General features: G+C 41.5%; 2 protein-coding genes across 3 annotated transcripts in view; one reads left to right on the top strand and one right to left on the bottom strand.

The window, feature by feature from the left end:
- PIGT (phosphatidylinositol glycan anchor biosynthesis class T) lies at positions 1–23,149 on the bottom strand. Its single transcript, XM_083147664.1, has 12 exons — positions 22,863–23,149; positions 21,043–21,220; positions 18,618–18,745; positions 16,458–16,558; positions 16,286–16,372; positions 15,893–15,980; positions 14,345–14,442; positions 13,296–13,464; positions 12,588–12,788; positions 5,466–5,631; positions 3,611–3,694; positions 1–563 (listed from the first exon to the last, which is right to left on the bottom strand). Exons 1-12 carry the CDS (start codon positions 23,047–23,049, stop codon positions 311–313), a joined length of 1,740 nt encoding a protein of 579 aa, XP_083003790.1. The 5' UTR covers positions 23,050–23,149; the 3' UTR covers positions 1–310.
- A 23-nt stretch (positions 23,150–23,172) lies between these two features.
- The window catches only part of SNTA1 (syntrophin alpha 1), a 101,104-nt gene continuing 96,364 nt past the window's right edge, over positions 23,173–27,912 (top strand). Inside the window, exons 1-2 of one of the 2 annotated variants that reach the window (XM_083147666.1) lie at positions 23,173–23,273; positions 23,499–23,552. The gene's annotated coding sequence lies outside the window, so the exon portion shown is untranslated. Of the gene's footprint in view, positions 23,274–23,370; positions 23,553–27,912 lie in introns of those variants that run through there. The other variant, XM_083147667.1, reaches the window with a different exon arrangement.

Here is a 27,912-nt window from a genome sequence, read left to right as displayed (position 1 = left end):
TATTGGAAAATATTTTTATAAAAGCCACATTTATCTTTTCAACAGAAATTTGGACAAGGATAAGACTTGTTTACAACAAAATGAATAAAAAAAATAAGTAAGATGACAATACATAAAGCCCAGTCTCCAATGTTGGTAGAATCCTTTTCATAGAAGTCTTAGATAAACGGTCAGAGCCACTTAGTGCTGAACTGGTGGATGATGATCATCCGCATAATAGCAGCCACACGGTATCGGTTCCTCAGCAATTACACATACATATGAAGGACTATATTAAATTCCCCTGCATGGAAAATGTCCTGCAATAGTATCACAGAGAAGGCACGCCCCGTAATCTGCGGATTATGTTAGCTATCTTCTTTGCCAGTCCACCCTGCTGGCTGTCCTCCACTTGAAAGGTTCTTGTGAGAAGGTTAAAGAAAGAGCCGTAGCCAACAGCCATCACAGTACATGTCAGGCAGATGACATTATAGGGCATACTAAAATCAGGTGTGGGAAGATTCACCAGTAGGGGCTCAGTGTACAGCCGGATAAAGTAACTGGATCCATCAGACGATGGAAACCTGGAGGACAGAGAGAGAAAGAAACATGTTCTATTGAAATATGGGCAACGAGAACATAGCGTACAAGTTAATGCAGTTAGCCAATGTTGGTACACATGACATTGGAAATACAGAATATTTATTATCTGGGGACACTGTGTGTAGGAGCTAGGCACTTAAAAAGTACATTTCCAATAAGGCTACTATTCACTCCCTCTCCCCCCCTCCATAAACTCTTATTTACTTTCATGTTACACAACTCCCCTCCCCTCCAAAAAAAAAAAAAGAATATATCGACTGCTAGAAAAAAAATCATTTTACTTCCATTGCCAGCATATATGAAGGTTTTAAAATGATAGAACTTGGTAAGTGTGTAGACTATTAAAGCTGCTTCTCAGATGCTCTGTGTTGCAGTACCCAGGAAGGGTCAGCTTGTGCACCCTTACCAAAATGCCATAGTAACCATAGGGGTGAGTCACACTGGTTTGCAACCAACCATGTGCACTGCAGGTGAGGCAAGTGTAATGTACAGAGAGGGTTAAGGTGCATACACACTGTACAATTTGTTTGAACATTTTCGTTCATTTTGGCCCTTCTGAAGGATATTGGTCAAAATATCTTTCAGTGTTTATGTGACTAACGATGATGCGCATACCCGCCAGTTATTCGTCAACTCTGCATGCAGCTCAATTTGGACATTTAAAAAAAAAAAAAAAAAAAAAAAAAAAAAGCCTATAGACTGTAGCTAGTTAGTTCATCAACATCTTTCGTCAAGGACACGGTGTTCAAGGAAAATTGGTCATCAGTGTCTTTCAGTGTAGACACTGAAAGATATTGTGACCAATATCATTCAGAAGGGCCAAAATTAACAGTAAGAAATAATAATAAAAAAAAAAAATTGTACAGTATGTATGCACCTTTAGATTTGGGCAAGTTATTTTGTTTCTGTGCAGTTAAATACTGGCAACTTTATTAATACACTGCAATATAAAATATCAGTTTAAAGAACACACCCCATCCAATTCTAAATCTCGCGGCACATGTTCCATCTGCCCCACCTGCAGTTTGCATGTTTTTTTCCATTAGCAAACCAAATGTGCTTTGCAGATGAACCTGAATCACCCCCATGTCACCCAGATTGAAAGATGAAAGTATTATGTAGTCATCATATTGGGTTGCGGTCAATATGCCGGAGGTCGGGATCCCGGCAGTCGAAATACTGACGCCAGAATTCCAGCGGTCTAAATACAGACGCCGGAATCCCGACCGGTGAGCCCGCAAGGGGGGATCCACGCCCCCCCCTTGTCGGCATTGCGGTGGTCGGGGTTTCGGGGTCGGTATTTTGACCGCCGGCATATCATACCAGACCCATCATATTACATTTACATTTTGTATTTTTAGCACTGAAATGTATTGTGGCAGCCAAAGTCTATATATAGAATTTGAAGGAAGATAAAAACCACTCGGCCCATCTAGTCTGCACCTTTTTAACCATTTTGTTACCTTAAACCCCATTTGATCTTTATTTCTTTGTAATCATATCCTTAGGTCTATCCCATGCAGGTTTAAATTGCTCTACTGTCTCAGCCTCTGACAGCCTTATTCCACTTGCCCACTACACTTTCCATGAAGTAATAGTTCCCCTGAACCTCCCTTCAGATTCAGTGCATGTTTTGTGGTGTAGGCCATGCACCATATTAGTGTAGGCCATGCACCATATTAGTTGCCTCACTTTGTACAGTCTTTAATGTAATTACTATCCTTCTGAAGATATGGCTCCAAAATTGGACATAGTACTCTAGATGAGGCCATGTCAGTGATATATACAGTGGAATTACTTTTTTCTTTGCTGCGGATTCCTCTATGCAACCAAGCATCTGACTTGCTTTCTTTCCTTCCAGCTATCTGAAATAATGACACCTAGATCTATTCCCTTCTCAGTAGTAGTCTTTGGTTTTTAAAGATGCAAGTACATGATTTATCTTTTTTTTTGCTATTAAACTAATGGTCATGCTCTTGACCATTCCTCTAGTCTACCTAGATTAGTGGTTGTAAAACTCTGTCCTCAGTTCATGTTTTCCAGGTCACCTGAAAGGTGCACTCATTACTGACGGACCTTTTAAAAGATCCACAAGTGGAGCTAATTATTTCACTGTGTGGGGTTCTGAGAACAGACTTTAAAATCCTGCGACCTAGATCATCTACATTTGTCTCACACCTCCAGATGTGTCTACCCTGTTGCATACCTCCCAACATGACCCTCTAGGAGGGACACAATGCTCTGCTCCTGGACTTTCCACTTAATGTATGATTGCCATCACCTGTGTTTAAAAACAAATTTACTTTTCAATGGATCTGTTCAACATAAGTCCAGGAGCATAGCATTGTATCCTCCTGGAGAGGGTCATGTTGGGAGGTATGCCTTTGTGTCATCTGCCAAAAAAAGGATACTCTCCAATACAAAAAATCTAGTCCATGTACATATTCCTGGGATACTCCACTGGTAACATTTCACTCCTATGAAAGCACTCCATGTACTACAACTCTATTTACTATCCTACAAACAAGATCTCATCTATTCAAAAATCGCAGGTCCAGAAGGGGGCGTGGCCACGAGAAGCAGCCGGAAGCTCATCAATTCCCGGTCGTTCTCAGCAAAACGAGCCCGACTGCTTGTGAAGTCAGACTCGTTCTGTCGAGATCCCCTGTTCAATGCCATTGAGGAAAACAGCATTGAATAGGGCCCCAAATATCCAATCCCATGCTTTCAAGTTTATAATAAAGCCCGCCATGTGGGACAGTGTCAAAAGCTTTAGTAAAGTCTAGGTAAGCTATATTTACAAGCTCCCTATCATTACTTTAGCCAGAGTTTATTAAAAAAAAAAAAAAAAAACCCAGTAAGATTTGATTGACAAGATCCTCCCCAATAAATCCATTCTGCTTGGGAGCCTGTAAATTGCTGGATTTTAAATAATCTACAACTTCACAGTCCTTTGTGTCTCCCCTCTGAATAAAACCATATATACTGCTACTAGCTGTCATGCAATGTCCAAATAGAGAAATCTTACACCGTGGAAAATAGTGGGCTTTCCTCCATCTCATCAGTCCTCATATTCAGAACACTGGGGATTTGGACACTCAGTACTGAGGGACTAGACAAGAAAGAGAGAAATTAAGTTAGAATATAAAAAAAAAAAAAACAAAAAAAAAAAAAAAAAAACCACACACACACACACACACACACACACACACACACACACACACACACACACACGAGAAAACATCAGCAATAAATGAAATAAAAAGGTACTTCTGCATTATCTGGGCGCCTGATTTTTTGATTGTATGCCTTAACTTAAGGCATACAATCAGATGCGATGTCCCCGATTTAAAAAAAAAAAAAAAAAAAAAAAAATCGGGTCGATCGTATTCAACCAAATCGCATGTGATCGACCCGATTTCTACATTGGATCCAATGTTAAACGGTCCCCGAGACCCGACTTTACATTGGGTCCAATGTTAAAAGCCCCCCAGACCCCATTTTCTATTGTATACCCACCCTGTTCATAACCCCACTATCCAAGTGGGCATGGAGCTGATTTTATATAGAGTGTGGCGAGCGCAGCGAACCGAGGCGTGGCGAGCGAGCCCCGCGAGGGGACACGGAATACATGTTAAAAGTAATCCGCGTCCCCTCGCTGCGCTCGCCACACTATATAGAATCAACTCCATGCCCACTTGGATAGTGGGGGTATGAACAGGGTGGGTAAACAATAAAAAATAAGGTCTGGGGTGCATTTAACATTGGACCCAATGTAAAAATCGGGTCGATCGCATCGCATGCAATTTGCTTGCATGCGATGCGATCGACCCGATAACAAAATCGGGCGCACAGATATTACACAAGTACCTAAATAAATTATATACATACATACATACATACATAATTATCAAAAGAGTTTCCTTTGCTTTTTGTTGAATTCATAAAGAACTGGACGGGAAGGAAAGAGGGGCAGGTACACAACAAACTATCATACTAGACGGAGAAGCTTTTAAAGGGGACCAAAAGGAGGCAGGAAATGTTGTGAGCATAAATAAGAGAAAGTGGATGTCTGTGTTCAATGTACCAACGCCGACATCCTGTCTACAGTCGGAACCCCAAAAAGGGATCAAGATGCTGCTGCCAGAATACAGACAGCTGGCATCTCAATCGGTGAGTATGTGGGCTGGCTTAGACACAAGTGGGTTTTTGAGGGTAGGCTGTGGGGCTGGGGGTTTAAGTTTAGGAGGCAGGGTACAGGAGGTTAGGTTTGGGCACTAGTGGGGAGAATTAGGCTCAGGCTGTGGAGGGGGGGGGGGGGGGGGGTGTTATGATGCTACAAGTTTAGGTTGGTAAAGAGGAGAGCATTAGGTTACTAATGGAGCCTGTTGGGATTACCCATATCAGCATGCCGGGTCAGTCATTTGACCCTCAGGATATTATATTTATCCCCCAACAACAGCTGGAGTAGAAGTAGGGAACATTTGAGAGTTTATTCACTGTATAGTAGCACCAATAACTACAACAGATCGTTCATCCCCTTCACATAGAAAAAAAGCCACTACATATGTGTCTGGTTTCTTATTAATTGTACGTTATACGTTTAAGGCAGGGGTGGCCAAACCTCTCCTCAAGATCTACCAACGGTGCATGTTTTCCAGGCAACCTGTGGATCTATAGTAGGAATGAATGCAGCATGTTTGAAAATGTGACAGTTAGTAATGACTGCAGCTGTGCACTGCTAGGTAACCTGGAAAACGTGGACCGTTGGTAGATCTCGAGGACCGGTTTGGCCACCCCTGATTTAAGGCATGGAACTTTGTGTTTGAATATATATTTTGCAGTGCCTACAACCAATAAGGGGCAGCTGCTAGGTACTTCACCTGATGTAGAAACCATGATTCGGATCTGGGGGGTATTCTGTCCATTTCAGTAGAGCCCTCTCAAATTGTATGCTAATCTTGGTGATGGAGTTAGGTGGCAGCTGAATTAACATCTCTAATAAATGCGGGCGCTGGCGATCTTTAGCTGGAACATAATGGATGTAACCTAGAGACACAAGGGGAGGACAAAAATAGGAGACAAAAAAAAACACATTACAGTGTTTGTTTAAAGTTTCTTATATAGCTCAGCACATTATGTTGCGCCTTGCTATAGGAGAGAGTGATGCAACTAACTGGGTTATGCTGGGTACACACCAGCACGATCCTGATCGTGAGCGGGTCATCACAGGAACGTATGACCCACTCCGGAGCTGAAGGAGCCACCGACCGGCACAAAAAAAAAAAAACCCTGATGTCTTCGCGATCCGATCACGACCCGCACCCACTACAATGGTCGTTTCTGAGATCCTACCTGCAGCAGGTAGGATCGCAGAAAAAAAAGAGAAATGTGCCAGCGCTGGCTGAATAATTATGAAGACCAGACGGTATCTCAAAATTAGTACAAATTTAATTATGCATATAAAAACATGAAATAACAAAAATTATAATAAAATCAATGAATAATTGTTAAAAGAGAGAGCACAAGATGCTGGGCTGGTAAATGCGGAGCTCCACAAATGCGGAATATGAAATGAAAGTTAATAATATTACCATCTGTGGTTGGCTGGTGTGGATGACAAACAGCAATATGAGTGATGTTGTAGTCCCTGTTGAAATAGATCCCTGTGAAGGGATGAGGGTATTCCTCCCTATTTGGCGTCTTCTCCTTTTGTGAATGGATCTTGTTAGGAACTAAGCATAAGTCCCAAGAAGGCTTTTTGTAATCCAATAAATAATATGGAGATAGTGGACGTCTGTGGGAGAAAGGGCATCACTTGAACAGATGGATGAGATGATGGTGGAAATTATGATAGCTCAACGAGTTTCCCCGGATGTTTGCTGTCCGGCTTCCTCAGGAGCAAGTGTGTGGAGTGAGCTCTGGGCTCAGTTTAAATAGCAGTGAGCTAATTGCTCATTAGTTGCATCTGTGCATCAGTGCTCAGGTTAAATACACAACAATACAGATATATAATGGATAAGAATAAATTGAGAACCGTCTGGATAAGGAAATCAATAAACTAATGTTATAGGAGGCAGTATACAAAAGATATAATAACTTTAAGCAGTTTTTCTATAATCACACGGAGTGATTTAACCTTTGACCTATTGGTCACATGGTACATCGCACAATAGGTGGAAGTTTAGGTGTAAATATATCGTTCAGAATATAGTGCTTACTTGTAGGGAGTGTAGGTTCCATGCCTGTGCTGGCAGGGGTGCGCAGGAGACCGCCAACGATTGCCGGTATCGGCGAAACGGGAGGTAAGGTCCACGAGCGTGACCCCGCCAGCGTCTACCGCGTTGCTAGGTGACGGCGCGCATATGACGCGGCTATGTGTCGCGCCGTCCAGCAACAGAGCCTGCGTCCGCCTGCTGTCCAATAGGACAGGACGGCCGCTGTGAGCCCGATGACGTGGGGCATATGTATATGCGGTCCACCTGTCCCTAGGCAACATGCTGGAACGCAAGCTGTGGCGCTACAGCGCCACCCGGAAAGAGTAATCCACCACGAGGGATTTCAGGCATAGAACCAAGATGACTCCCATGAATTAAAAAAGGGGCAGAGGAAAAGACATGAATAGTAACAATGAAATAATAGGCAAAAGCTGAATATTGAGAATAAATTGAGTGGACATCAGATGAAGGACAGGCGATATTATATAATATACCATAAATAACAAATAAGAATAAATATAAAGAATTAAAAAGAACTCAAAATATAGATAGATATATATATAGATAGATATATAGATATATATATAGATAGATAGATATAGAGATATATATATATATATATATATATATATATATATATATATATATATATATATATATATATATATATATATATATATCTATCTATCTCTCTCAATTTATGTAGAAACAATGTCCATATTAGATGAAATATATCATAACAGAGAGTATACACTTTTTCAGATCTTATTTGTATATGAAATTTATAGGAAAAATTTATAGGAAAATTTCATGGAGAATCACAAAAAATCATTATATGTACAAAAACCATTCAAAAAAATATATAAATATATTCAAAAAAATATATATGTACACATATATTCTAAAAAATATATACAATAATAATAATATCCACAGATCAGGAAAAAGAAGTGCTATTTTAGAGGACAGAATTAAGTTCTATTGTTTCATTTAACCCTTCTGGGTGTAGAGAATTACATTTTAAGGTCCAATAAACCTCTCTTTTACATAATAAATTGTATCTGTCGCCTCCGCGTACTGTGGAGGTGACATGTTCGAGACCGATGATTTGTAAACAAGTAGGGTCAGATGCATGGTTAGTTTTGTAATGACGAGATACACTATGCAACATGTAACCTTTTATGATATTTCTCCTGTGTTCCATGAATCTTGTGCGCAAATTGCGAGTTGTTCTGCCAATATAAGACAGATTGCAACTACATTTCATTAGATAGATCATATAAGTAGAATCACAGTTCATGAAACTTTTAAAAATTAGTGGAGATTCTAACGGAGACGTGATCACAGGAGTTTTGTTTTTAGGAACATGATTGCACATAGTGCACTTGTTTTTTCCACATTTGAAAAAACCTTTAGGTTTATTGGGGAGCCATGATAAGTGTTCTTCTGTTTTTATATTAATCTCAGGTTTATTTTTGGATAAATGACTGGGAGCTAATAAAGTTTTCAATGTTTTGTTTTTTTTGTAAATGACTACAGGTTGTCTAGGAATGATATTGGACAGTATTTTGTCCAGGACTCTGTAATTTCGACATACTATTTTTTTGATATCTTTAGCACAACTGTTAAATTTGCTTATAAAGGCAATCTCTCTTCCCTCTTGTTTTACTTTGTTCTTTGGGTTTTTAGGTTTGAGCAAGGTGTTCCTATCCATTTCTAAGACCTGTTCAAAAGAATTTTTGATCAATTCTTCGGGATATTCTCTATCTCGAAAAGATGAAGACAGTGTTTGGGCCTGACTGATAAATTTATCAGTATTGGTACAGTTGCGCCGTAAGCGCATAAATTGCCCCTTGGGGATGTTTGTTTTCCAAGGGGCATGATGTGCACTTTTATAATGTATGTATGAGTTAGTGTTAACAGGTTTAATGTAATTGGAAGTGATGATTTTTCCTTGACAGATCTCAAGGGTGACGTCCAGAAAGTCCACAATCACCCCCACTTTTTATTTTCTCCCTAAAATTCACAAGAATCTTTCTGCACCCCCTGGGCATCCCATAGTGTCAGGTATTAATTCCATCACTTCTAATTTATCCCATTATGTCGATTTTTTTCTTCAGCCTTATGTTCCGACAATGAAGTCCTATATAAAAGATACCACCTATTTATTGAACAAATTAGAATCTATAGTGTGGAAGGACAATTATGCCTTCCTCACGCTTGATGTCAATGCCCTGTATACCCACATACCCCACCAACTAGGATGTGAGGTTATACAGAGGAGACTTATGAGGGACAAATCATTGTCTTCGGAACATAGGGATTTTCTTCTGGATAGTATCACTTACATTCTTACTCACAATTATTTTACTTTTAACGGTGACTTTTATTTACAGACGATGGGGACGGCCATGGGAACCAGATTCGCGCCCAGCTACGCAAACCTATACATGGGTGAGGTGGAGGAGACCCATGTGTGGGGTGGCGGCTGGGACGCGAGTCTGGTCTACTATGGCCGTTACATCGATGATCTGATTATTATTTGGGATGGGGATATTAATTCAGCATCACAATTTGTTAGTTCACTTAATTCTAATTCATTTAATTTGTCCTTCACTCATAATTTCAATAAGACTTCTGTGGACTTTCTGGACGTCACCCTTGAGATCTGTCAAGGAAAAATCATCACTTCCAATTACATTAAACCTGTTAACACTAACTCATACATACATTATAAAAGTGCACATCATGCCCCTTGGAAAACAAACATCCCCAAGGGGCAATTTATGCGCTTACGGCGCAACTGTACCAATACTGATAAATTTATCAGTCAGGCCCAAACACTGTCTTCATCTTTTCGAGATAGAGAATATCCCGAAGAATTGATCAAAAATTCTTTTGAACAGGTCTTAGAAATGGATAGGAACACCTTACTCAAACCTAAAAACCCAAAGAACAAAGTAAAACAAGAGGGAAGAGAGATTGCCTTTATAAGCAAATTTAACAGTTGTGCTAAAGATATCAAAAAAATAGTATGTCGAAATTACAGAGTCCTGTTACAGGACAAAATACTGTCCAATATCATTCCTAAACAATTATCCAAAAATAAACCTGAGATTAATATAAAAACAGAAGAACACATCATGGCTCCCCAATAAACCTAAAGGTTTTTTCAAATGTGGAAAAAACAAGTGCACTATGTGCAATCATGTTCCTAAAAACAAAACTCCTGTGATCACGTCTCGGTTAGAATCTCCACTAACTTTTAAAAGTTTCATGAACTGTGATTCTACTTATATGATCTATCTAATGAAATGTAGTTGCAATCTGTCTTATATTGGCAGAACAACTCGCAATTTGCGCACAAGATTCATGGAACACAGGAGAAATATCATAAAAGGTTACATGTTGCATAGTGTATCTCGTCATTACAAAACTAACCATGCATCTGACCCTACTTGTTTACAAATCATCGGTCTCGAACATGTCACCTCCACAGTACGCGGAGGCGATAGATACAATTTATTATGTAAAAGAGAGGTTTATTGGACCTTAAAATTTAATTCTCTACACCCAGAAGGGTTAAATGAAACAATAGAACTTAATTCTGTCCTCTAAAATAGCACTTCTTTTTCCTGATCTGTGGATATTATTATTATTGTATATATTTTTTAGAATATATGTGTACATATATATTTTTTTGAATATATTTATATATTTTTTTGAATGGTTTTTGTACATATGATTTTTTGTGATTCTCCATGAAATTTTCCTATAAATTTTTCCTATAACTTTCATATACAAATAAGAAGATCTGAAAAAGTGTATACTCTCTGTTATGATATATTTCATCTAATATGGACATTGTTTCTACATAAATTGAGAGATATATATATATCTATATTTTGAGTTCTTTTTAATTCTTTATATTTATTCTTATTTGTTATTTATGGTATATTATATAATATCGACTGTCCTTCATCTGATGTCCACTCAATTTATTCTCAATATTCAGCTTTTGCCTATTATTTCATTGTTACTATTCATGTCTTTTCCTCTGCCCCTTTTTTAATTCATGGGAGTCATCTTGGTTCTATGCCTGAAATCCCTCGTGGTGGATTACTCTTTCCGGGTGGCGCTGTAGCGCCACAGCTTGCGTTCCAGCACGTTGCCTAGGGACAGGTGGACCGCATATACATATGCCCCACGTCATCGGGCTCACAGCGGCCGTCCTGTCCTATTGGACAGCAGGCGGACGCAGGCTCTGTTGCTGGACGGCACGACGTGACGCGACACATAGCCGCGTCATATGCGCGCCGTCACCTAGCAACGCGGTAGACGCTGGCGGGGTCGCGCTCGTGGACCTTACCTCCCGTTTCGCCGATACCGGCAATCGGCGGCGGTTGTCGGTCTCCTGCGCACCCCTGCCAGCACAGGCATGGAACCTACACTCCCTACAAGTAAGCACTATATTCTGAACGATATATTTACACCTAAACTTCCACCTATTGTGCGATGTACCATGTGACCAATAGGTCAAAGGTTAAATCACTCCGTGTGATTATAGAAAAACTGCTTAAAGTTATTATATCTTTTGTATACTGCCTCCTATAACATTAGTTTATTGATTTCCTTATCCAGACGGTTCTCAATTTATTCTTATCCATTATATATCTGTATTGTTGTGTATTTAACCTGAGCACTGATGCACAGATGCAACTAATGAGCAATTAGCTCACTGCTATTTAAACTGAGCCCAGAGCTCACTCCACACACTTGCTCCTGAGGAAGCCGGACAGCAAACATCCGGGGAAACGCGTTGAGCTATCATAATTTCCACCATCATCTCATCCATCTGTTCAAGTGATGCCCTTTCTCCCACAGACGTCCACTATCTCCATATTATTTATTGGATTACAAAAAGCCTTCTTGGGACTTATGCTTAGTTCCTAACAAGATCCATTCACAAAAGGAGAAGACGCCAAATAGGGAGGAATACCCTCATCCCTTCACAGGGAACAATTTCAACAGGGACTACAACATCACTCATATTGCTGTTTGTCATCCACACCAGCCAACCACAGATGGTAATATTATTAACTTTCATTTCATATTCCGCATTTGTGGAGCTCCGCATTTACCAGCCCAGCATCTTGTGCTCTCTCTTTTAACAATTATTCATTGATTTTATTATAATTTTTGTTATTTCATGTTTTTATATGCATAATTAAATTTGTACTAATTTTGAGATACCGTCTGGTCTTCATAATTATTCAGCCAGCGCTGGCACATTTCTCTTTTTTTTCCCTATTGTTCTTGGGTCTGACAACCCAGTGCCAGCAGCTGTTGATAGCGCACCACTCATCCCCTATAGGATCTCAGAAAAGACCGACTGACCCGCGGGGCCCAGCATCCGATCGGGATCGCATCAAAAGGACACTGAATCTAAATTGGCTCGTTTTGGGCCATATCGTCCTGGTGTGTACCCAACATTACAGACAGTCAAAAGGCATGAGGGCCATAGTAGTTCCATATGGTGACTCCTAGAATTTCTAGGAGGGATACATTTCTTATGGGCAGATAAGCCACTTACTGATTTTATAGTTGCAGTTTCTCTATACAGAATTTTAATAAAAAGCTAAAAATAGCCAACAGTACATACAAGCCCCAATGAGGAGTCTTTTTATTATTAGGTCAGCAAACACAAAAATAGGTATGTAAACAGATTTGTAGCTGTAGCACTAGTTTTTCTAGAATTTGACTCCAGACACGCTCCTGGGTACTCACTGGGTTTGTTTTCTTTGCCTTTGGTGATGATTGTTAGAGTATGGACATACAGGCGGAGGTACCAGGGAACAGTCTCTAGAAGCATGACAGGGAAGGCTCTGTATGGATGGTTGTTATAAATCATGGTGTTAATAACTCCAGTCTGAAGACCATAGCCACTAACATAGCGTTCAGCATGGAAAACGGGGGGCCGTGTCTGACCTAAAAAAAAAAAAAAGAGAGAAGGTTTAAATCGATTTCCTGCACCGACATACATATATATTTCTTGTAACAAAGTTACTCCAGTTGAAAGTTGTTTAATGATGTATAAATAGGTGAATGTTTCTAGCAAACTTCTATAGTGTTATAAAGGGACTCTTAGTCATACTATATTAAACTGAGGATATATTTTACAGCTCAATGCACCAATGGCTTTAACGGTGCTCGGTTTTAGTTGGTTACTTTAATGTACAGTTTTCTGTACCCTGTATTGTTCTAATGTGTGCCATATGTACGTCGCTGCAAACCACTTGTGGCGACGAAGAAAAAAAACATTATACGCTACCCTTTTTTGCTCAGTTACCAATGCTTCATTGGCCTGACAATAACAGTAGACTTGGAAAACTATACATTAGGAATACTGTAAGATGTCCAATCCAGTTTTGCAGACATCTAAAGTATAAGTGCTTCTTTTAAAAGATCTTAAATTCTGTTTTTATACATGCTCACCCGAGTCTGATGAACCACCTTTCCACTTCAGTGCCACATTTAGGTTTCTTGAAGTATTGAAGAGATCTGCTTCTAGAAGGTCATACAGTGTATAAACTCTCTGATCACCATGGACAGGTACTTCAGCGTCCAAAGTTGATTGAGGAGTTACATCAAACAAGTCGACCTCCTGTTGAGTGGAGAGGGAAAGTCATGTAGCCTGCTGCATAAACCAAACAGCAGCCTCCCACCACCCATGAACAGCATTTCTATACTTTAGTTTTGTATATTAGGGTTCCACACAGATATATTTAATTCCCGAGCAGCATATTACTACAGTACAGTATTTCCCTCGTATCTTGTGACAAATCATAGTGAATGCTGCTGCCCTGCCCCCCCCCCCCCCCTTGTAGGGTGCGTGCACCCGGTGAGCAGAATGGTTCATAATCATTGCCCATTATTCAGATCTGATACAAAATGGGCAAAACCATGTACACTGCAGGTGGGGCAGATGTAACGTGCAGAGGTTTTGAAACTTAAATCTAAATTGCAGTGTAAAAATCATGCAACCAGTATTACCAGTACCCTGCACAGAAACAAAATAACTCACAGAAATCTAACTCTCTCTATATACATGTTACATCTGCCCCACCTGCAGTGCACATGGTTTTGCCCAAATTTGTACTGCGATCAGATCTGAGCCAATGATCTTACGGTTTTGTTCTCCACAAGTCGTTAAGCCCTGTGAAATGGATTTGGTAGAAGAACTCCAGCTGAGTCCTCTATAATCAACTTCTTCAGATAAACTGACAATTATTTAATTTTTTGGCATGGGGACCAATCACATTATTTATGGAGCACAATTGATTGTTATGAGATTGTGTGTAGCTCAGACTCCAGTGCTAAATGGCTTATATAAAAGAATATGGACAAAATTAGAACAGTGTGTCAACTGGCTGGAATGTGACATATTTCAGTAGCACAAACATACAATATACCTTCTACACAAGTATTTTTTTTTCTTTAACACCGTTCCTTTAGTAGTGACATGCACATCTGATTTGGCCTACCTTATCATATCCAGAAGAGTCCACATAGATTTTACTTTGGGTTGCAAGTGGACAAGGCTCGGTTATTGTTCGAGTGAACATCTTAAAGAGCGACCAATCTGCAAAACAGACAGGTATGTCATTAGTGGGGACGAAGACAAACAGACTAGGACTGTATATAATACAGATAAAATTAAGGGTCTTATCATTAATGGCATACTTGACTGCAAAAGCCGCTGTCCAGACACAAAGAAAAATACACACCCATTGCATCACAAATAGCGGTCAATTAGCAAAAATATTAACCATGGAACAGTTTTCCATCTAGGGCTTCCAGTAATCTGCCCGAAAACCATTCTGGAAGTGGTCATTGCTGAGGTCAGAGACCACCCCTTAAATGCTAGCTTCCTGTAACTCAAATTGTTCTGCGACATCTATGCACATGTATTTGATAATTGTGGATGTGGATGCTTAATGCAAACATTGCGCATACACAGTCATTCTTTAGTTGAACGGATTGCAAAATCTCCAATTAGCGATCCATGTTGAATTAAGTCCTAGATCACTTGCAATATAGGTGTTAAAATGGTATTTAATAAATCTGCAAAGAGTAACCATGTCAGGGGAGATTGATACATTATTTTGGAATGAGAGTTTCCTATGTAGATTGCTTGCAATGCACTTTTTCACAAATTTAGAGACAATGGTGTGTGCAATTTAACTACACTAAGGTCCTTATTCTGGTTCACTTGCAAAGGCAAATTCCTTCTCAAATGGACAAAACCATGTGCACTGCAGATGTCACTTGTGGGGGGCATGTGTGGGGCAGATGTAACTTGTGCAGAGAGAGTTATTTTGTTTCTGTGCAGAAAAAATACTGACTGCATTATAGATCTCACTTTGAAGTAAAAACCCCACCCAAATCTAACTCTCTCTGCACAAGCAACATCTACCCCACCTGCAGTACACATGGTTTTGCCCATTTGAGAAGGAATTTGCCCTTGCGAGTGAACCACAATAACACCCTTCATGGTAAATTTACTAAAGCTTCTAAAAATGAGGTGACGGTGCCCATAGCAATCAGATTCTTTGTATCATCTCTCAATTGCATCTAGAAAATGATAAACAGAATCTGATTGGTTGCTTTGGGCACCATCAACTTTTTTCATTGCTAGAATCTTTAGTAAATGTACCCCTTTTTTACCCTTTAAATATGGAATACAAGCTATGGGGGATTTGCTATGTATATGCGGAACAAGGAGAAACTATTTGTATTTAAGCAGAGCATAGGAACACTGAACACTGCCAGGTAAAATCTCTTCTGTTGGAATTTGTCACCATGTACTGTAAGCGTCACACCTCCAGCCTCCATCAGTTAGATAGGATGTGTAGAATACAGAATAGACGGCTATAAATTGATTTTACTGCAAACAATAGTGACCTCATGGAGGGACATGTGAGGAGTATGGCTGCTCTCTATGCAGAAGTGGACAGCAAGATGTCCTTTTACATTCAAGTTCCACATAGAAGAATCATTACTTGGCTCATACACTGTATAATAAGAGTTACCTCTCTTCCCCATTCCATTGGTATACATATCGAACACCACAGTAAGCGCTTGTCTCAACTCCCAGGAAGCCCTTGAGCAACTTACACCCTGAAGAAAACAGGAGGAGATTATATATAAATAGATTACATATGGACACAATAGGACATAGAATATTACACATACCGAGCAGCTCAGTTCTGGTGCAAGAATATCTAATACACTGATCTCAATAAAATATCAGGGTAATTATCTTTGTTTGCATCATAAATTAAGTAGAATAGCATCAAAATGTAACATTGGATGCAAGTGTAAGAATTCTATTTGTACATGTCCATGTCAGACTACACCTGCCATGGACTAATATTCACTAATAGTGACACATTAAGGTTTGTTTTTTTGTATACAGATCTTACCCTACAAACTGGCCTTATATGCACAGACTGGGAGTGGTAGCTGCTGTAATACAGACGTTCTGCTTCTAGTAGGGAGGCTAGACCCACCTAAACAAAGAGGAAGGGAGGGGGTATTAACAGAAAGGTTTTTAAACAGTATAACCAGTAGGCAGAGATGTGCACAGGCGGTTACCTTGGAACCACAGGGAAGCAGCTTCTTCCATGGAGTAAGATTTTCTGTGCATACAATCTCTCTGGGCAGAGTGGCATATCTTAAGAAACGATGATCTGTAACTGTCAGATGCAGAAAAAGAGCAGAGTAATGATCCATATTACGCTACCACCAATAAAGAGCCCATTAGCAGCTGCATAGAAGCTATGTTATGCATTTTTCCTCTGAACGGCAAGATATAAAACCAGCCTAATTGTTATCTTAGTTATTGGTTATGACAGAACACTTATGCTGCTTTCCCACTGCCAAGCCGTTTAAAGAACCGGTATTTTTAAACTGTATTTAAAACGGTATTAGCTTTCACATTGCAGTAGATTACCGTTTAAGTACCATTCACATTGCATGAATACAGTTTAAACCCCTTGTGTCCCCTGGTACCTGTCCTGCCCCCCTCCCCCCGTACCTGCCAGCTGGTACCCTCGCTTCCCCCCCTGCCCTGGTACCCCCTCCCCTGGTACCTTGCATCCGGGCAGCATGGTAGGCAGCGGTCATAGTCGGCAGGTCCCAGACTGATTGCTGAAAGCATCATGCAGGAGGAGGCTGGTGCACAGACAGCGGGAGCACTGGGGATCCGGGCAGCGCGGTCCGTGCTCAGGAGGAGGATGCGGAGGAAGGTCCATTAGGACATTGTCAATTCATCGGCGGGGGTCCCTGCGGCGAATGGTAAATAGCGGAGCCGTTCATTAGATATGCGCATATCTAATGAGTCGCTAATTAAATATGCACATATTTAATGAACGGCTCCGCTATTTCCCATTCACGGCAGGGACCCCCACCGATGAAATGACAATCTCCTAATGGACCGTCCTCCTCCTGAGCACGGACCGCGCTGCCCGGATCCCCAGTGCCCCCGCTGTCTGTGCACCAGCCTCCTCCTGCATGATGCTTTCAGCAATCAGTCTGGGACCTGCCGACTATGCCCGCTGCCTACTATGCTGCCCCGCTGCAAGGTACCAGGGGAGGGGAAGCAAGCTACCAGTGCAGGGGGGGGGGCAAGACAGGTACCAGGGGAGGGGGAAGACTAGTGTTGGATCTTAAATACCGTTTAAGAGGCATTCCCACTGCCTAAAAAACGGCTTTTTAAACATGTTGAAATACCGGTTAACTTTAACCGGTAAATCAACTCTGGCGCTTTCCCACTGCAGCCTTAAACATTTAGAAAGGGGAAAAACTGGCAATATACCGTTTAAGACCTGCAGTGGGAAAGGGGCATTACACAGCCCTGTTCACAACAGTGTCGGAGACCTCTATTAGCCACAGCTCTGTCCTGATAAGCTTCTTTCCCGGAACATGCGCTCCTCAGGAAAGGCAGGAAAGAATTTCATCATGACTACTTGAGAGGTCTATCCTTTTTTGCTTTGTGTGGCCACGCTTCTGACAGGCTTTGGTACGTCATAAATGACTACGAATGGCTGACACTCACCAACATCTCAGAGGTATAAATGGTTTAGCATTTTACATTTATTCAGAGTTGAAAATAAACCTCACAAATCCAAATCCTTGGCTTTCACTTATTGGGGGTTATTCTAGTCCATTCTTTCTGACAAAATCCTTCTTAGATGGACAAAACCATGTGCACTGCGGGTGGGGCAGATGTAACTTGTGCAGAGAGAATTAGATTTGGGTGGGGTTTTTCTTCAAAGTGAGATCTATATTGAAGTGTAAAATCATGCAGTCAGTATTTTACCTGCACAGAAACAAAATAACTCACCCAAATCTAATTCTCTCTGCACATGTTACATCTGCCCCCCTGCAGTGCACATGGTTTTGTCCATCTAAGAAGGATTTTGCCAGAAAGAATGAACTAGAATAAACCCCATTGTAAGGACCAGGCCAGTGATAATGGAACCAATATCTGGGATTGCTGCCCTATTATTGTGCAGATCGCTTTTATACACCAGTTATTTGTAAGGAGTTAGAAAGCAGAAACATTCAACACCAGTCTTACAGTGTAGCAGTCAGTTTACCATGGGGTAAATGTATCAAGAGATAAATCACAGAATCAGTCAACTTCCGTCATTTCATAGACCGTTCTAGATCAATTGCTGTGGTCAACTTCTCCACTTACTTGAACAGGTTTGATATGTCTCCCTGAAAACCTTATAATATTCCTATACCTACCATTAGCTAATCCCAAAGGTTTGAAGGATGCAGTTGGCGTCACAGTGTTAGTGGAGTCAATAAAGTTTAGCGAGGCACAAAAGATTCCCGACAAGATGTTTGCCAGTTCCTTCCAATTTCGGTCAACACTAGAATAGGGAAAAAAAGTTCCAATTACAATAATTGCTAACATGGCAGTCACAGCTACAGATTTGGTTTCCCCCCCTACAGTTTTCAACTGGAACGGCCATTAGTTAATTATGATGATATTCCCACCAATAAAAAAAATGGAGACATTTTGAAAAGGGAACCTAAAAATTTACGACACTATTGACATTGCTGAAGTCACATAGGCCCTGATTAAGTAGATGGACACCGTTTGCATAAATAGGGTGTCTTTGGAAGCAGCAATGTGAAAAGTCTGCTAACGTAACAGGTGTGGCCTTAGGGAAAAAGATTCCCCCTGCTGGCAATGCAGATCAGAGTGCTGTGTCCTGAGAAATCGTCGAGACCATCAACCATCTGATTAGCCGAGATGTTAAGCAGTCTGGCAGCTCTGTAGCAGAGGCTGGGAAGTCTGCATTGGATGATGCAGATGCTTGCCTTAGTGCTTCCAAAAATATGCCCCTGCTTTCTAGAACTTTGTCTAGCTCTGCTCACTCCCCATCTTCAGGCTGCGGCTCTGTTGGCATAGCATAAGACAACCCAGTACCCATTCTGCACATCTCTGGATTAGGCCCATAGCAATGAAATGTTAAACTTAAGCTGGGTACACACTGAGGGGTAGAGATCTGAAGCAGTGATAAAGTGCCTGGTACTTGAACACCGGCTAATCAACTCCTGACTGTTAAGTTACAGGTTGGGTTTAAAAAGGGATAGTCAGGAGCTGATAGGCTGGTGATAAAGTACCACGCAATTCATCACTTCTCCTCCGCTATCACTGCTGGTAAGATAAAATCAGACTGGCCTATTGCCTATAGTGTGTACTGGAGATACACGCACTCCCACATGACAAAGTTGGGTTTGATATACTGCATATCAAACCTAGCGATATCTCTAGTGACACCATGCATGCTAATAAAGGACAGTGATTATTCGGTCCGTCATTAACATCACTCCAGCGTATATGGGCAATCAGGGCTGATGGGGATACTATGTTGCAGTGAGAACTTGAGTTTGGTGGTGATATTATACACAGCTTTATACTAATTATTTTAAGATTGGAAACAGAATTTCCTTTAAAGAAAAACCGGTACTTGTGTATTATAACGGCACCCGATTTCATCTAAATCGCATCAGATATCGCATCCGATTTTTGGCCATTTCCTGCTGATTTGCATGTTATTCCATCCTTGCACACCCCCAGGTACTATGCGATGGTATGTGATGTGATTTTCGGGAAAATGCCCCTGATTATACAATTAAATATTGCATTGCAACGCATGCCAGCAAGTGGCATGCGATGCAATTCGCAATGTTCAATGCACCCCCATTGTTAACGCCACCCCCACTATCAACGTCAACCCGAAGTGTGGCGAGCCCGCGAGGGGCGGCGGTATGCGTCCTCCGACCTTTTCATACCCCCACTATCCACGTCGGCGTGGAGTTGATTTTAGATAGTGTGGCGAAGGGGACAAGGATTACTTTACACGTATTCCGCGTCCGCTCGCCATGCTTCGGGCTCGGCTATCTAAAATCAACTCCACGCCGACGTGGATAGTGGGGGTATGAAAAGGTCGGAGGACGCGTACCGCCGCCCCTCGCGGGCTCGCCACGCTTCGGGTTGGCGTTGATAGTGGGGGTGGTGTTAACAATGGCGGTGCATTTAACATTGTAAGCACCCATCAGGGTGATTGTACAATTACAAATCGAAACGCTTCACATGCATCGCATGGCATGCATCACATGCCACTATATTGCATGCGATGCACTACGATGGAAATCGGGGGTGTGCAAGGTGTGCAATGATGGAACAGCATGCAAAATCGGTCAGAAATCGGCCACAAAATTGCATCCGATTTTTCCATGTGATTTGCGGCCGATTTCGTGGGCGCCGTGATAATACACAAGTACCGAAAAACCTTATCCCGAGCTGGTCAGATCCAGCAGCTCTTGCTCCTGCAGATGGAAGCCTTAATTTACCAACACCTAGGGCAGTGATGGCTAACCTTGATACTGCAGCTGTTGTTGAACTACACATCCCAGCATGCCCTGCATCAGTTTTAGCATGGCAAAATAGTAAAACTGTAGCAGGGCATGCTGGGATGTGTAGTTCAACAACAGCTGTAAATGTTAGCCACTACTGATTTAGGGAGCGGAATATAGAACACTAGATAGTAGTAATCATGGAACCAGGGACTGATAATGGTTTTCTGTCTACTGTAACTATGCAACCCAGTCCCCGAGCAGTAGTATTTATTTACTACAGACAGACCTCAGCACTTACTCTGTAACAGAATCCTGAAACCAGACCCAGAGTTCAGCACCAGCAGGTGCCTGCAGGAGAGGTGGACCCCATGACCTGGTTCGCCAAAATCCCTGAGTGAAGGATAGATGCAGCTCCTGGATGGAGTATTTTGAGATCACCTGACCCAAAACTTTAGGAAATAATCTATAGTGAGAAACTGAGAGAAAGAAAAATATGGCAATTATATAACTCATCATTCCGATACTATAAATGTGTAAAAAACAGATGCTCTGGTTACCTAAATTACTTGAAAATGTACTTGGATTTACAGACAAAGGGTCTAATTCATTCCGGGAAAAACCCCATGCCAGACCATCATTGGCTGGTGGGCGGGCCTAAGTCCCGGTCGGGGGGCGGAGCCCCAGAAGTAAACAGAAGACCGGGCCGTGGGAACAGCGTTACTGGGTTCCCGGAGAAGCGCAGAAGACGTCTGGTAAGTATGTTTTCTAGCCACAGGTACCCCACTATGGATTCTACAGGAGAAGGGGACCGATCTACTATCAACATAGGTGAGTATGGATGAATGGGCTACGTATGAAATAAAGTTTCCCGGTAACTGCTGGGGCACTACTAGTCCCAGCGGGCCCTTTATTGCCCCGCATGCTGGGACTTGTGGTTCTCCAAGTCCCTGCATGTGGTGCAGGCTTGCTGGGACTTGTAGTGCCACAGCAATACACAATAGTTTTTCTATTTTTTACACCAAATATCTGTTTGATGCCCACAGCCCAGGGGCATCGAGGACAGCCCCGGGCTTCAGCATGGGCAGGCATAGGATGAATGCTTTGGCCAGGGGGGACTTGTATAAAAAGTCTCCCCCCCCCGCTGTGGCATTACCCTGCTGGCTGGTTGGGCCCGCTGCTGGTTCTTGAAATACGGGGGACCCCTACTCATTTTGTCCCCTGTATTTTGGGAACCAGGACCGGCCATTGAGCCTGGTGCTGGTTTTATAAAATCCAGGGGACCCCTATTTGATTTGCCCCGTGATTTTATGAAACCAGGACCGGCTCTTTGAGCCCGGGGCTGGTTATGCTCAGGAGGGGGGACCCCACGCCGTTTTTTTCGCGATTTATTATTTTTTTTACCAAAAATCGCATGTTTTGAAATGTGCACATTCTCATGACTGAAAATGCGCACATTTCCATGACCTAAAATCGCCACAAATCGCAATTTTTCTCCGCGAATTCGCATTTCATTAAATATGCAGATTACAAGGGAAAAACGTGAGTTCTAAAAGTGCGATTTGCGGTGATATGGTGCGATTTCTAAAAATGCAATAAAATCGCATTCTATTAAATGTCACCCCTTATTTCTTACCTTGCATTATGAGAGATATTTGCATGCTCTGCACATGAGCTAATCAATGCCAGTAACATCAGACTGCCCTGAATGGGAAATTAGCTGGGGAAAGTGAGAAAATGTAGCCAAGCAAGGCAGCAAATAGAAGCAGGACTAGACTACTTCAATTCTGCAGGAAAGACACAATGGCCTATTATTATCACTAATCACATACTTATGCTACAAAAAAAAAAAAAAAAAGGAGAACCAGTGTTTAAAGGGAACAAGCAAAAGGGGATGGAGATGGTGAAATGAAAACCTAGAGAAATTAGGGATTGATAATTGTCCACATATAGGCAGAATAGCTGTCAGCCATAGGAACCGTAATCAGTAGAAGCCAGGAGTAATTTATCTAATTGTGCACGCTGCTATACGAGAGTAGATGATGTGATGCGCTTAATCTCTGCCCAGGCTGCCCTAACCCAAGCATCGTGTAGCCCACACTGGGCCTCCCCCACTGTCACCTTTCTCACGTCGCAGGTCGAAATCCAGGCGCGTCCGGAACTGGAAGGTGGCAGCGATGTCCCCGGAGCGCAGCGGAGTGAGGAGCAACTCTTCTCGGAACGAGTCTCCATAAGGCAATCCGACTGTATTCCCGCACTGAGCTGCCAGGAGCAAAGAAACCGCAAGCAGCAACCTCACACCACCCATCTTTCACCTGCTGCTCATTCTCTTCCGGTTTCCCCCTACCAATCCATAAAACTGGCCAATCAGTTTCACCCTGGATCTCGGCAGCCAACGAAATAAGACAAGGACGCGGCTAATGTACGTCACCCATAAATAGTTTATATCATTCAGTCAATTCAATGACCGGAATTCTCTGCCAATCACCGCTTGCCAGAGATCTCCAATAGCAAACAATCTGCAGTTACTGGGTGAGTTCTTGTTGTTTGAGGGACAGGACAGGCCCGGGCCCGGAAACCAGTAGAGCACCAATTGAATTTAGCAGCTCAGACATCATAAGTGTTGCTGGTTTGTCTTCTCTTCTGTCCCTGATCTTTTATCATTTCTTTAGTAAATGCAATTCTTACTTTACTGTATATGAGCTGCTTATAATTGTTAGTGTTTTCTGTTGTTAATATACGTTATATGTCTTCCAGGTGGAATCTACAGAGCCTATTAAAAATAAAGATCATCGATTCATCACCTCCCAGGTACTCTGCTATACAGTAGTAGCTTTAAGAACCCTGGGGATGATTCTGGATCAGTGGTCCAAATACGGCCCTTGCCCCGATGGCCAGGGTTTGCGCATGCGCATTTCTGTGCATGTGCAAACCTGACTGCGAACAGCCATGGCGAGTTACTCACTAGCCAGGTCGTTCGCAGCACTGGGCCATGGGAATGCTAAGTGTTTTATGGGCGTCCCCATGAAAATGCTGGGCAGATCCCATGGGTAAGTGGGCTTGATGCCTGCTGGGGGCGAGCAGCTGACCTGTCTTCCTCCTGGCACCCGTAAATAAAACTCAGTTGAGACTGACTTTTATTTGCGATGGGAATAGAAATCATTTGATGGTTGTCGACCATCGGATTATTTCTCCTGCAGCGGCGGCATGCGAGGGGATGTGCCTTCATTACAATTAGGCCCTCCGTCATGATGAAAATGTTGGGCATTACCACTACCAACTTTTGAAACTTCACGTTAGGGTCACATATGCTGGCCATGTCCTGTTTCACCCAATGTAATTTCTACAGGCACCACCAGGTGTATGTGTATGTATATATACAGTATATATATATATATATATATATATATATATATATATATATAGAACGGTGCGGCGGCACTCAAGTATAAATAATGACACGGAAACCAGTCCAATGGTTTGTCGAAACCATTGGACTGGTTTCCGTGTCATTATTTATACTTGAGTGCCGCCGCACCGTTCTATATCAGAGACGCCAGCAGCTTGAGCTCAGTGTCTCTTCCACGGCAGGCAACAAGTGCAGTATACAGCTTATTGGAAGTGCCGGTATTACGTATCGTTATATATATATATATATATATATATATATATATATTATATATATACAGTACTATTTTTCTGGAAAAATAGGTCCAGGAACTCCAGGTATCGGGGCAGATCAATCAAATAAAAATATATAATAGAGAGAGGGAGGGAGAGATAGATGTATATATTGTACTTAGAAACAAAGGCACTCGCAGGTGACTGTAAAATAAAACTTATCTTATGGAAAGTACATTTTTCAGTTCCTGATGATGTCATATTTAATTAGAGGTTCAGGAACTGAGTTCCTGCTGGTTCCTGCTGAAAAATAGCACTGTATATATATATACCGGTGTGTATATATATATATATATATATATATATATATATATATATATATATATATATATATATATATATATATCCCCACCTGACCTCTCCGCTCTGCACAAGATCTGTGTGTCTCATCCACACTCACTACTCGCTCCCACTTAGACTTGCATGATTTTTGTCTTGCAGCACCCACCTTATGGAATGCCCTTCCACGCACATTAGGATTCTCCTCTAGCCTACAAACTTTCAAGCGTTCCCTGAAAACTCACCTCTTTAGGCAAGCTTATCATATTCAGGACCCCCACACAGCTTCCAGTAGCATTTATATCTAATTGCATCCCATCAGGACCGTCTAGTAATCTGATGGGAGTGCCATGCTATGGAATTCTATCCTCATGTATCCCTCCTATTATCCCTATAGATCGTAAGCTTGCAAGAAAGGCCCTCCTACCTCTGTCAGGGTTGTTTCTACCCAGTTTGTTTAATCAGTGTTGTTTAATCACAGTTTTGTTTAATCACAGTTAAATACAGAAGTAGATTACTGGTGTGTGTACACTTATGTGGTTGTTTGCAATTTTTCTTGAAAAAGTCTAATCAACTGAAACGTCGGACAAACCAAGACCCATAGCCTGGTGTGATTCTTTCTACAAAAGTCCCATGAGTGCTGCCATCCACAACCTACATATTTAAGGTATTTTCATACCTAGGAAGGCACCTAGGTGGCCGTATAAATGATTAGGGCCGTATAAAAATAGAATGTGTGTTAAACGGAGCCACACTTGATATCATTAATGGTAGAATACCTTCTTCATATCAGGATAGAAAATTCCACCAGAAAAAAATAGAAATACCCACTATAAGGCAATGAGTTGTTCACTCCTCTGCAGGCTGAAAGGAGTGAACAACTCATTGCCTTATGGTGGGTTTTTCTCATTTTACTGGAGGAATTTTCTATCCTGATATGAAGAAGGTATTCTACCATTAATGATATCAAGTGTGGCTCCGTTCTACACACACATTCTATTTTTATACGGCCCTAATCCTTTATGTTAAACGATGGACCTGCTTACCTCAGGACCTCCTTTAATCAAATTCCCACCTTTATTCAAATGCGTTTTTCAATATAAGGAAGGACTCCTGTTGTTAAAACCTCGATAGAAAGTTCTGTTCTTTGCCACGCCCCTGATGAAGTCATGCTGACGAAACGCGTTACATTTTAAATAAAGAACTACTTGGTTGAACAAAGTGTATGTTTCATTGTTGAATACCTGAATGTCAACCTCCAAAAAGTGATTGTTTTATCATGTATATGTGACCTATATCATCTTGTGCTAGGTGGTATCAATAGAGCGCACTCCGGTCATCCCCTCTTTTGCTCCACATTTTAGTTCTGTCTCTCACTATCAGGAGAGTCGTATCGGAGGAGCAGCTAGTCACTAGGTTTTATTAGCGCAATACTAGGACCATACCTTGTGTTTACTTATATATACAAAAGAAAAACGAGACGGCACTTGAAGTCTTGAACCATCCAATAAAGGATAACAAACCGTGTACAATTCAAACAATAAATAGTGTATCTTACCCGCCAAACCTCCCTTCGCATCCCCCGGAGAGACGCCCCCCACAGCTCCGTCGTGTCATCACATGTCTGCACTTCCTACTTCCGGCGTACGTTACGTCAGTATGCCCGGAGGACGCCGCCCCGGCAACACAAAATCTGTGAATATATCATGAGTAAATAAGTGCAATGGGTGTCCTGCAAAACTAGACTTAAATCTTTGTGCAGACTAACTGGAATCAGTGACTTACAAAAGAAACTCGCAAGTAGGTATCATTAATATAGATGCAAATTTATTTATTTACAGTTTTTTATATAGCGCAGCAGATTCCGTTGCGCTTTATAATAGTAAACATATAATATATAATAATAAAAGATGGATGTTTCAAACTGACTCACACATGAGGATTTAAATCTGTTAACCTATAATAACATATCTAAAAAAAAAAAAAAAAAAAAGCAAAAACCATTATAGGTAAGTTAGAAAGGAAAATGCATGTTAATAAAACATGAAAGTGTGCAAAACTACATCAAACATTATCAAAAAAGATGTCGGGCTGCCCTGCCTATAGCTACCTAAATTAAATTAATCAAGCCCAAAGACTCGTTAAGTCCTTTTGGACGCAGTGTGTCTAATCTATGGATCCAACGGGATTCCAGTTGTAATAATTTTCTAGGCCTATTGCCACCCCGTGCTGATGGAGGGACGTGGTCAATGATTTTATGTTTTAATGTCGCCATCTAATGTTTGGCTTCTGTGTCTTTTTCTAACACGGTTCGGCTAGCCAGACGATGCTGCGCCATCCTTATCTTAAATGGACATTCGGTTTTCCTGATATAGTATAATCCACACGGGCAAATAATAGCATAAACAACAAATTTCGTGCTACATGTCAAAGCCCATTTAATGGGAATTTTTTTGCCCGAATGTGGGTGAGCAGTGGTGTTATCTACCGCCATGTAGCAGCAAGTGGTACACCCCAGGCATTTGAAGCACCAATTCCTGTGTTCTAGAAACTGGGAAGTCTCAATTCTGGGGGTCACCACCTCAGTCTTCATTATATAATCTCTAATGTTGCTACCTCTGGTATAACTGGGGAGAATAGGAGAGCCATGTAGCAATTTTAACTCTGGATCACTTGCTACAATTGGCCACAGTTGTTTAACTGGTACTTCTGTAGTTTCACGGCGGCAGCCTAAGCTACGTTTTGAATCTACGTTGTCAGTGTAGCCAAAAGGCTGCCTTACTTGTGTAGTTTTACGGCGGCAGCCTAAACTACGTTGTAGCCCAACAGTTGCCTAGCATAGTAAGCGTAGTGTAAATAAAAATAGACAAGAAAAAGCAGCGCTAATTATTACCAATTAATCAGTAATTATTTAATGACAATTAAGCATGTTAAAATACAATATACTAAAAACAGGAATTTAATAAAAGAATGGTTGTTATGGACCCAATTGTATAGTCACCAGCTTAAGGATAATATAGCCTGCTCTGATCCTGGGGGGAGATTGTGAAGTCCTTATTAGCCACTTTTATGGTGTCCTGAAGAAGTTGAAATGGACTCAACCGATGGCACAGATGGAATTAGCCTGTTCGGGAGTCCTCATTGCTGCGAGTGGTCAGGTATCCATAGTTTAACTGGCAAGAGACTTCCAAGGGTGGGGGGGATCCGATCA

This window comes from Crinia signifera, chromosome 6 (assembly GCF_055691185.1).
Source record: "Crinia signifera chromosome 6, ASM5569118v1, whole genome shotgun sequence".
NCBI lineage: Eukaryota > Metazoa > Chordata > Amphibia > Anura > Myobatrachidae > Crinia > Crinia signifera.
The sequence above is the reverse complement of the archived record's forward strand: the minus strand, read 5'-3'. Positions and strand labels throughout refer to the sequence as shown.